At 41.5% G+C, this 12,312-nt stretch overlaps 1 protein-coding gene across 1 annotated transcript in view; it reads left to right on the top strand.

Annotated features, from left to right (window-relative positions):
• Positions 1 to 12,312, top strand: part of ATP13A1 (ATPase 13A1) — a 381,010-nt gene that overhangs the window by 4,165 nt on the left and 364,533 nt on the right. Inside the window, exon 2 of the mRNA XM_069231770.1 lies at positions 7,099 to 7,188. Within this exon, the coding sequence (XP_069087871.1) occupies positions 7,099 to 7,188 (90 nt within the window). The remainder of the gene's footprint in view (positions 1 to 7,098; positions 7,189 to 12,312) is intronic.

Here is a 12,312-nt window from a genome sequence, read left to right as displayed (position 1 = left end):
TCTCACTATGAGTGTTCTGTGTGGTCTCCCTTCGGGCTTGTGCATGTGCGGTCGGGAGGGACAGCCCCCCAACCTGAACCTAATTGATCAATCACGTTGCGCAACACCCCTGCTGCTTTTTAAGGGCAATACCTATGGATCCATTTGACACTAATTGTGCTTCACAGATCAAAGTTCTGCATGGGAATAATGCAGAGTACCATGGATGTCCTATCAACCCGTTTGATTGCAGTTCTAATGGAACAAACAGCATGGCTTGTTGACTGCTGCCAGTGTAATTAAGCAATTTAAGTTGCCAGTTGGCTGACTATTCTCGCATTGGAACCTCACTTTGACTTCCATTCCAGCAAACATTACAGGTGGACTGTGTACCTTTTTAAATGATTAGGATTCATGATGTTTCCATCTAATTCTATACCAACTCGTTATCCTAGAGACCCTATTCAATTAAGTGAAGACTGTGATTCAGTTATCATCCCAATCAGACTATATAAGCTTAAGTCTTTCTATTGTTGGTGTGCCTGGTTTAGATGTTTATAATATCTGAATGATGAATAAGTTAATCACACTTCCATTGCTTTAGTGATTGCTCTTGTCATTTCATTATGTTGCTGTCTATCATGCATACCTAATTTGCTTGTAATGTTTTAAAAGGGGAAAAAAAAGTTGATTTTAGGACTGTAGGGTATATGAGTAATTGGTCAAAAGGGTTGAGTGTAATGATATTTGTGTTTTGACCACTGACTCCACGCATGTTGCACTTAGCCTAGCAGTACACCGTCACATTATTGACCACCAGCTTCATTATGCTTATTGACTTATTTTAGCATTAGCCACCGTCACGTTAAAAGCTGCAAGTAGCTTTCCACGTTGTCATGTTTTTATTCTGCTTGTTTAGGTGTTCTTTTTCTCTTCAAGGGCTTTGGCTGATAAGAATGTAGTAAGACAGCAGGGAATGGTCTTGTTTTGAACGGGCACCTTGGGATTGTGGCCAAGTCCCGACATGTTCTTTTCAAAGCTGGTCTAAAGTAATCAGCATTTATTTGAATAAAAACTTATGTATTGAGTGGGTGGTTCTAGAATTTTCCTCTCGTTTGTTCAAAGTATAAGAGGTCTAGACCAGGTGGACCGGGGACCGAGAGTGATTCAGATCTCAGACATGCCCAGGATGCTGGGGTGTGTCATCCTTCCTGTGAGGATAATTTCTTTCTCTTGCTCTCTCTCACCTGTGCCTTATGGTGATGCATACTTGTTATCTGCTTTGCATTGTTTTTTATATATATATATATATATATATATATATATATATATATAATTTGCTGTGTATATTGCAGTGGAGAATCATTTGCACATGATTTCATTTCATTGCTGTGACCATTTTTAAACGTGTGCTTTCAGCATGCTGACCTTCTTTCACGAACCTTGCAAAGTGAATTAATAAATGTCTTCTTTAGACTAAGAAGCGCATTCCAGAGATTTTTGTCAGTGCATGAGTTTCAGCTCGGTCATTTAGTGAAGCAAAACAGCGGGGTAGGGTGTTAGTGCAGTCAGTGATCCATTGGTGGAAGTTGTGGGCGGATGCATTGGCGTCTGCAGTGTCTGATGGTGGGGAGTGGTAGAGCATGGCGGTGGGCTGAGCTTCGGTGACCCTGGACCAGTTCCTGTAAGGGGGGCAGTGGGCGCGGTGCCGTTCGACAGTCACTGGGAAGGAGAAATGGATGCGGTGGTCGGTCCAGTAGAGTTCAGAGGTATGTAAAAAGGAGATATGGTTTCTGACGGAGAAGACAGGGTTGAGTGTGTGTCCTGCTGACTGCATTTGTGGGGGGGGGGGGGGGGGGGGGGGGGTGGTTGACCAGTTGCTTGAGTTTGAGGGTGGCGAGGTCCTCCATGATGGTAGAGGTGTTAAAGTCACTGTGGTGGTCGAGGTGAAAGTAAAAGTCGCCGATGAGTATGTAGACCATTGAGGTGAGGGCATATGGAGCGATGACATCGGCCAGTGCTTCGCTGAAGGGGTGGGGGGGGGGGTCTATAGATGCAGGTGTTTCGATTAGTCTGGATCTGAAGTGCAGGTGTTCAGCGACAGGCGTCTGGACATAGATGCTGGTCATGAGACGGAGTGAGTTTTTGTGAACAATCGCGACACCGCCTCCTGGTTAGTTGACAGTGTCTTGATTTATGATCTTTGAGCCATTGGGGATGGCAGTTGCGATGTCCAGTGCTTAGGAGGTGGTAATCCAGGTCTCTGTGAGTAAGTGTTGAGTATTATACATAAAGTTTCCGGGGTAGTCCAGCGATGGTGGTGTTTTGGGTGCGAGGACAGGGGACAGTGCAATTGTGGCAGACAAATGGTCCTTGAGCGAGGTGTGGTGTAGCTTCTGGTGTTGAGAGCATGCAGGGTGCTGGCGTCGTATCGATGGATGGTGTGGGAACCACAGTCCGTGTCGCAGGGCGCGTGCCAGGCGGAGATGCGTTTTCCTTTGGTGCCAGCTGCTTGCCCACTGTGCAGCCACGCAGCAGCCACCATCAAGAAGGGATATGGGAAGGGTCGATCAGGTGGGAGGTTGGGAAAACACAGAGCTGGGAGGAGGTCGGTGTCACAGGGGCACCAGTGGCACCAGTGGCGGGGAAGGAAAGCATGGTTAAAAGTCAAGAGTAAAAGACAAAAAGAAAGGCAAAAGAGCAAAAAGGCAGAAAAGGGCACAGAAGGGCAGAAGGCAGCGGAGAGAAAGAGAAGACAGAAGGCCACCAGGGATGAGGCGCAGTTGGGAGTCTCCTGGTGGAGGTGGGCCATGAACACCGAGCCAGGCAGGTTCAGAGGGCAAAGGGCAGCAGCAACAGGTGGAGCTGCATAGGGGAAGTGATGCAAATGCTGACCGGAGGTCAGTGACTCGCCAAATTTGGATATGTTTTGCTCTCTCAGTTGATCTCATTGGATGTTCACGTCTGTATGACGCCTTTTCAGCATAATGCTGCCCCCCCTGATTTGACTGTGTATCCACATTGCAGATGAAAAGCAGTACAGCACATTGCAGTTTTACCTGTCTGTGGAGAACTCACTCCCTGTGCTGGTTGTTTATTCATTTGCCTTACCGATTAGAAAGCTTTGCCAGTTCTTTGTAAAAAAAATTCATTTGTTTTAGATTTTATGTAGAATGGAAAACCTTACACTAAAATATATATATATATATATATATATATATTTAATTTTTTTTGTTTTTAGATTAAATCTGCGGTACTAAACACACATGATTTTGGCAACCTAAAGAGCACTTCCTTTTTAACCCTGCTTTGGAAATTTAAGCATGATTTTGGCATCTGGACTTGATGATCTTGATTTTTATGAAACACATTTATTGGTATTTAATAACAAACATACATAGCATTCCAATCCTGAATCCACCTAGCTTCTTTGACAGTCGGGTAGTCAAATAAAACACACATTTTATCACTTACATCCGAGTAAATGACCACAACACATTAAAATGGTTAAATATTAACTAGGTATTTGCTCCCCTTGATCATAGAATGGCCTCACAGCAGTAGGAGTATCCAGTCTGCTCATAGATTCAATATTTATACCTCAATGTGCCTACCAGTTGGCCCAGATTTTGGCATCTTTATAGGAACATCCTTGTGTCTCGTACACTGGCATCTCCAAAGTAGTGCAATAATCCAGCTCCCTTGTAAAAACCGCTCGAGCCACAGGGATGACTCACTTAACCCCTCCCTAACAATCTCCACCTTAGTCACCAGCGTGTCCATAATCAACCAGCATTAGCAAAGTAGTGTTTTGTAGCCATACTGCACAGCAGCACAGATGTTTTTACAGCATGAAGAAAACCAATTTAACAAAAAAATTGCTATGCTGCAGATAGGGCTATGGTCTTTCCCACCCCCCACCCCTATTTTGTTTTTCTCCTCCTTCTCTCCTTCCGTCCCTCCCCCCCCCCCCCCCCCCCTTTTCTTTTTTAAACATACTGTATTTGTGCTCTTATACAGCATGGCTAAAAATAATTTCAAAAGTCGGCAATGTTCGTGCTGTACAGCATGAACAAAAGACAAGGGCCAAACCAATATGTCTCAAAGGTGCTGGTTAGGTCTCAGTGCAACAACCACGTGTTCTGAGCAAATCAGTCAACCTTTCCAAATGTGGAATAGAAAAAAAGAAGAAAAAAAAACATTTGCAGTGCAACCGGTCTCGCATTTGAGAGACTTAGCTATAGATGTTTTAAATGACAATGTGTCATTCAATCCCACATTAATTGTTATGCTATGGCATGTTATTGTGCGCCCCACAAGACAATCACACTGCTACAAAACATCATGTACTTGCTGTTGTCCTGTCACAGCACAATTAAATAAAAGATGGATCATTTTGGAAAAGATATTCTGTGTAACCGGGATTTGTACTGTAATGTGATTTATTGGGAAGGGTGAAAGGCTTTAAACGAATTTCAAAACTACCTGCTGCCCTGAGACATGAAGAATTCAGTGAGCCCGGCGCCTTTAAAACATAAATAAAATAAGGCATTCTTGAATGCTCAGAACTCCGAGCACCTGTTGGCCTCATTAGTGACCCCGTGGGTGGATGACGCCTCGGAGAAACAAGGTGGACTGGGAGGGTCTTGCAGCACAGGGGAGGGGAGGCTAAGCTTTACTAAACACAAACAGGAAACAAAGAAAAAAAAAAACTCCTAAAGCGTCTTGCAAGCAAAATGCATGCACAAGTGCTTGCGACGCAGGATCGACCCTAAAAAGGAAGGGCTAACAGGCATGATTGACCACTAGCAAAGAAGGATTTTTAAATGACATTGAAGCGAGCACATAAAATGGCTTTAAGCTCACAGAAGATGTGCACTTGAGGTCGTACACTTATGCTTGACCTAAAAATTACATTTGACAAAAAAAACTCATAAAGAAAGCAGTTGCATTCATGTTATAGTGAAAATACATTTGGTAGCAGATAACGGATGTTATCACAATAAACATTAATTTCAGAAGTGAAAAGGTCTTTTTTGAAGTGCGCATGACATAGTAAAACGGCAACAAATGACAAGAGGTTCAACAAGGATGACAAGGCAGCATGTGCGGGTCAATTAAAAGACAAACGAGTGACCATGAAGTCAACAAATGTTAAGCAAAAGGTGGAGTACAGGCCCCTTGTATATAATATCTTTTGCAAGCAAGAGCTCTTGCGCTGTCGCAGGCAACACCTAAAAGGCGCCTTTATATCTTTTGGAATCTAGATCCTTCATGATATGTAACAATGCAAGCTTGGGGATCTAGATTCAAAGGCCTCCCCAGTATCACTCCAATGGTGGGAAACGCCCAATTCCAGAATCCACATCACCAGGCTTGACCAGACGGTAAGAAAAGTCTGCAACATTCTGTCCACACGTGAAGCAGTCATGGATGGGATCTTCCCAAATCGGTAAAGTTTGTAACGCGTAATATAAACACTATGGCGAAACCGTGGTTGTATTCATTTAAATTGCATGACTACTACTTCCATGCTAGGGGTCATCAATGCATCTCTCCAGGCCCAGTCTTTTTCCTACACTAATTTAAGTGAGTGAAAGGTGTCTTGTGTGTGAGATGTGAGTGAGCGATATATTGGTGATATCATCTTAGAGTCTTTCTCCCATCAGAACTCTGACTTCATTCAGATCCCTGGCGTGGGCGTGAAGGGCATAACGGAGTTGCAAGTAGTTCTGTGTCCCTGTCGAATGAGTCCTGTAACTTTAGAAATTAAACCATAAAGGTGCCAAACATGACAACATCCAACATAAAAATACCAATCTTAACCCAGCCCTGAAATCCCTCCTAAGGTCGCCACCTGTTGAAGCGTGGTTCTGAGCCTGACTTGGGTCACCTGGGTCAATTTATTCTGCCTACTCATGTACCTTAGTGCCACTCGCCAAGCCTCTTGCACTTGTATTGTCATTGGCTGGGCTGGGGTTGGGGGGGGGGGTGGGATGCTGGGGTTTCCCTACCCTAGAGATGGTGAAGGGAAGGAACGTCGCCCATCTCTGGTTGACAGAGGCAGGTTCAGTTCTCAGTGAGTAGATCCAGTTATCGATCACAGCTAAGCACACCTCTGTGTAAGATTGCACATCTGCAGCTCCAAAGTCCTATCGTACAGTGATTTACAATACTTACTCATAGCTATCCATGGCCCTTTACCACCCCGTAGGAAACCTCTCGGCTTAGACATAAATATTTTAAAGAAACTTCTGGGGTAAATTTAGTGGACTTGAATGAGTAAGTGTCTCTTGGAGAATTGTTGAGAGTAGACTGTCTTGTCCCATGCTACTCTGTGGAAGCCTTCTGATCTGAGAAGATACCACTGATTTCTAAACCCTCCACTTCCACGTTGTTTCCCGTCTTCCTGCGTACATTTCTCATCTAGCAAAAAAACAATTTCCTTTGCTACAGACAAATTGAGAGAAAAACCAGGGGAACAGTGAGAATACGAGGTGAGTGTAGAGAACTGGGGTGGATGAAGCGAAAGTTGTAGAGGAAGAGAAATAATAACTTTGAAAAAATATGGGTGTAGACAAACTGGAAGAGAAGACGACCACGGGAAGGGTGAAATAATCATTCACTTAAAGATTGTATGAAAAGGTATGTATATGTAACAAAGCGTTCAGTGTGGAAGTCTATTAGTTACAGTACATACACTGGGTATTCCACTTAAAAGTGAAATTTATGTACGCTAATCACTTGCACTGCATAACTGTGGTGGACCCTTAGGGGATGTTTTGGATGTGTCCTGTTCGTAATCCTAAAAAGTCATAAGCCTAAAAGTCATCCAGTGTTCCTGCCAAGGTATATGTGCAGTATTGACTCCTGCCAGCCATCTTAAGAAAAACTTTGTTGCAGTTTGAAGCAGAAGCGATTTCTCCCCTTTCCAAAGTGTATATACTGTCAGTTTCATGGTGGTCAGTAATTGTTTTAAATCAGTGGATCAAGTGATGGAGTCGTGTGTGGGGGGGTGTGTGTCTCTTTTTTTTTTTTGTTGCTAAAATCTATTTTAGTAGGATTATGTCAGCTGCAGGGCTCGCAGTCATATTGTCCCTTTTTTTTTTCGTTTTGTAGGAACCGAATCCTGCTAAAGCCACATTGGCTAAAGTAGTGCCAACACCCAACAATGGATCTGCAGAGCTGGTGTGTCTACACCGGGACAAGGTAGGAGAGTCTGTGAATAATCATGTGTGACTAAGACATTGAGCTCCTTTGTCACATGGTGCAGCACGCAAACCATATTTGTTAAAGAATCCATTGCTCAGTCAGATGCTGTGAATTTTGAAAGGCTATTTCATGATGGTGTGGAAAAGGAATTCATAGGCGATTTAAGTCCGAATTGTGTTGGTTGATAACTACATGGCGTTAAATGAGGAGATCTGTGGTCTCACTTTAGGAGGAAATGTGTGAAAGATGTACTTAGGGTTTCACCTGTCAACACTCTTGTGTAAGAGCCCATGTTCTTCTGTTGTAATCAGGACTGTACAGGGAGCTGTAGAAGGCTGAAAAATGTTTGCCTTTTACATACGTCAAGATTGTCTGCATTCTGAGGCCTGTGCAGGTTTGAGAAATGAGCCTGGCTTCACTTGGTTTTTTGTCATTGATCTCATTTCACACTCTGGATGTAAGTGGAACAAAAAGCCTTTATGGTTTCAAAGGGTAGAAGCCAGCGCTAAAAATGATGATGATGTTAAGTAGCAGAGCAATTTCATGTTCAGGATGACTTGACGTTACTAATGTACTATCCTCTTTGATTGTTTGGTCAGTTTTGATTTTAATTGACACTTCATTCTTAAGCATTCAGTCAAGCTGTGGCAATTTATGAGAGACTGGGTCAGGTATAACATTCTGTTAGGTAAATTCATAAGGGAAGCAAAGGCTCCAATGCGTGAATTTCTTCTAGGATGGAAATGCATGTAAAGGATATTGCAGGACAAGTCACTGTAAACTCTCTCACATATGATACTTGAGTACATAGCACTATTGTCCCACTTGTCCTGTATCGATCAGGAGACAGTTCTACTGGGTTATAAAAAGATATTTGAGAGGTCGTCTCCTCCACAACTTATCATGGCATGCTTCATCATCGGCGATCTCTCACACTGGGGTAGGACAGTGCCACTCCAGCTGACTCAAACGCAGTATGTAGACCTGGGAGTTCTTGTATATCTATTTCAGAACAATTTCACTGGTTTAGTTAGTCTTAAAGAATAAAAACGCCTTGGGGTACACCCCAAAGAACTTTGATTATTTAAAGAGTAACACTGGTGTCAATTAAAACCAGAAAGTATTGTCAATAGATAGACTATAATGTTTCATGTGATCACTTAAAATGCAAAGACTACCAAGATGTTTCGACCTATATTCGATGCCAGGGGATGGCCAAAGGTCTTTGTCAGGGTAGTATGAACACCCCTAGCTGTACTGTTCACTTCTTCCATGCAGTAGAGTAGAGAAACATTTCCCATATCAATAGCACTTCTGTTATGATAATACCAATATGGCGTCTGTTATGATGTTAAATTAGACAAAACCCAGAACATGTTACTTTTCAAAAACAGCAGTATGAACCACAGCTATTAATGAATATCAAAAACCATGCTTCTTATGACTAATTGGCTCAATGCGTTCAGATCCAGGAATGTGGCCCTAGTCAGAAAAAAACTTCAAATTGAAACAGTCACCACTTCATGGACACTGCAAACGCTAGCGAAGGTGCACAAGTGTGGGTACCTTTCATCTAAAAATTAAGACATGTGAAAACTAGTGCTATGTGTCGCAGTCCTTGTGATCTATTTAAGTATAATAAAACACATACCCACGTCAACTAAATCATCTATTATAAAAGAAAAGACGCCTTTGGATCTTTTTTTTTATATATATTTTTTTTATATCATCTAACCCATGACCACGCAGCACAAGCCTCATGAGCACCAACGATAGGTGCGTGATGTCATATAAAGGGGTGTGACGTCTCTGATGTGACCAGGGATCTTGCTTTTTCTCCCCGACCTCTTTCTGGTACACACACTTACAATACTGTGTTTGGGGTTCCGATTTAGTTGTTCCAGTTGGCGCAATACTCTTGGCGAACTAAATACTTTTGTGTGGTTCGGTAGTCTGATCCCCATCTGAACAGAGAAATGACCAGCCATTTTTTAACCATACGACAAATACTGTTTGTTACTTGATTATCCATGTAAAATCGACAAAGGAAGTACAGGACAGTAAAGAAGAACGGATGTGTCTTGTATGTCCTAAGACTCTACCTTGATCCCTTAATCAATAGAGCCTTATTATCTAGTCATCAATTATGAGCCATATTATATTGTGGTCCCCTAATAACTTGTGCATACAATTGTTAATCTTAGTCTTAACAGCCTGATTCCCGTAGGAGCAGAAAAATGACCTGCTTTTGAGACCATATGATGAACACATTGTATATTAACTGATTATCCTTGTCTTTTGGTTCCATGTAGAATCAACTTAGTAATTTTGCTTTTCCCTATGAAGAGCCATATTATTGAGATAATGACTGCAACACAGTAGCACTGGTTTGTAGCCTGTTCTTATGTTTTTTCATATGTCTTACTTTTTAGGTGAAAGGAACCCACACTTGTGCAGCTTCACTAGCATTTGCAGAGTTCACACAGTAGTGATTGTTTCACTAGGGCCACATTGCAGGTCAGATCACATTGAGCAGACTAGCCACAAGAAGAATGTTTTTTGATGCATGTACAGTAAAGCTAGGGAGTTCATATTACCCTGATGAAGACCTTTGCCCATCCCCTGGCATTAAATATAGATCAAAACATGTTGGTAGTCTTTGTATTTTGAGTGGTGAGATGAATAGTCTATCCATTGACAATGCTTCCTGGTTTTAATTGATATTCAGCAATAAAGGAAGTTCCTTGGGGTATACCCATAGGTATTTTTATTCTTTAAGTCTTAAACTGGACTGGTGAAATTGTTCTGAAATAGATGTACAAGAACTCCCAGGTCTACTTACATTGTTCGCTTCTTCTGGAGTGACACTCTCCTGGCCCAGTGTGAGAGGTCACCAATGATGAAGCATGCCACAATAAGTTGTGGATGAGACAATCTTAAAATATATCTTTTTATGACAGGTACAACCATTCCCCGATCAATATGGGAAAAGCGGGACCATAGTTCTGTGTACTCAAATGTCTTGGGGGAGGGGGGGGGGGGGGAATAAGTTGGGCGAATTTAGGAGGACGTACTTTAGCAGTGCACTCCTGTGGGTATTGATATGCCACTGTAAAACCATTTTAATGGGGTCAAGTGAATGTTACACACATTTATTCCCCCATGCTTTGTCACTTATGCTGTGGAAGTTTTTTTTATTTAAACTGCTTACTCAGGCGACCATTGCTTTTGTTAGCACTACCGGTCACATCTGACCAACTAGGCCTTGAAAAATCTTCCACCCCCTCTTGCTTTTGTGAGTCATTTTAGAAGGTCGAGCTATTTTTAGGACTGTCATGCCCCTTCTGGTGAGTTGACAAATAACAGATGTTCTGTTTAGTCAAAGTGTAGGAGCAATAAAGATTCCTTTAGGTCTTGTTCTTACTTGTCACATGGTTTCTTTGTTCGGCGACAGAGGTCAAAAGCCAGTTTGACTTGTTACAATTAATTTTACTTCAGAATGCAGAGTTACAGAATTTTTAAAGGTGAACTGTCTGACCTGCTGCACAAAGAGTGTGAAATGAAAGGTTGTAGCGTGTCAGGTTTTACCTAATACACATTTAAATCACTAAGTAAACTGTACAAACATTTCAAAATATATATTTCAGTAGTTCTTAAAGCCCATTTTTTTGTACCTCTGTGTGATGAAAAACATATTTTAATAGGACGAAACATATCAGTACTCTTTACTTGTAGAAAAAACAATTGTATTCATTTCAACTTCATAATATTGAAAATCTAGGGAGCAGAGACATAACACTGTCAAACAAAGGCTGCAGAAAGTATTGAAGGGTTTGAAAATCCCTGCTCTGCCCTAAATTTAATTTGATCAGCTGAGGTTCCTCCATATTATGGGCCGGTAGGAAATGTTTGAAGCGTAGCTGTGTCTTTATGTTCTTGCTTTATGCTGAAAGCACTTATGTTTTAATTCCATGGTAAACGTTGGGTTAGCATGTATTTGGCTAGAACTGGTCGCGTGAGTTGCCCTAATCTCACTGCTCCATTGAGTTTCAATGTGCAGATTTGAAGCGCTTGCTTGGTTTTGTTTCTGCAGGGAATACAGACTTGAAGATTCTTTCACCCATTTGTCGTCTTAGTGCTCTTATAACGAACTAATCTGTAGGGTTCATGTTATGGCAGGGACTAACTTGTGATCAATAAATTGGAGTTAAAGTATTAATTTGCTGATACTACTTGTTGAATATTTCTCTTGTATGTAACTTTTTTATTTGGAAGTGCATAACTTTTCCAATAGATTTGACTGAAAGAGGACTATAGCAATAAAATCTACTGTGAACCTCCTAGTTGTGTCCTTTTTAAACCTGCCTCACAAAGGCACAGCTGTTGAATCAAATTTGAATGGTAGAACGACTTTCTGAAGCATGCTTTTGCCTATTAAGTACCTCACTTAAGAAGCTGGTGCCATCCCATCCCCACCTTAAATTTGTGTCTTGAAATTACAAAACAAACCGTAACCTCCGTCAATAATAAAAATTCTTATTTTTCAACATTTTTTTTTTGTTTTCAAAGTTTAAACTAAGTAGAACTTAAGACCTGGTGAATTAAAAAGCGAGGTAAATGCAGGTGAAACAGTGCCATCATTGCAGTTGGTGAAATAAATATGCTGGGGTACGGGGCTGGAAATATGTTTCTTAAATATCGTCAATCAGTACTTAATGAGTGATACTTTGACTCACGTTGAAACTAGTCAGACACTCCCCTTTATGGGATTCTTGTCACTTTTTCCATACCTTCTCCAATGTCTAGGAGACGCAGTGCTTTTATAGACTGTCCTTCAGCCTCACGGACCAATGTGCATTCTCCGGCATGCATTAAACTTTGGACCAAACAGACTGTTCACTTCTTGTCACATTCCTTCTCCCCATTATCAGTCGTACATGAAGAGGTGCAAATTCACCCTATATAACCAGTAGTGTAACAATTTTAAGCGCCTTCAGCTAAGGGCTCATGAATGGGAGCAACTCAATTTGTGTTTTTTTTTTTTTTTTTTTTTTTTTTTTTTTTTTTAATTGTATTTATTAGGATAGAATGTGGGTACATCTGCAATATCGTCCTGTAAAT

The sequence above is a fragment of the Pleurodeles waltl genome, chromosome 4_2 (assembly GCF_031143425.1).
Source record: "Pleurodeles waltl isolate 20211129_DDA chromosome 4_2, aPleWal1.hap1.20221129, whole genome shotgun sequence".
NCBI classification, from domain to species: domain Eukaryota; kingdom Metazoa; phylum Chordata; class Amphibia; order Caudata; family Salamandridae; genus Pleurodeles; species Pleurodeles waltl.
Note: the sequence above shows the minus strand (reverse complement) of the source record. Positions and strands in the feature narration are given on the sequence as shown.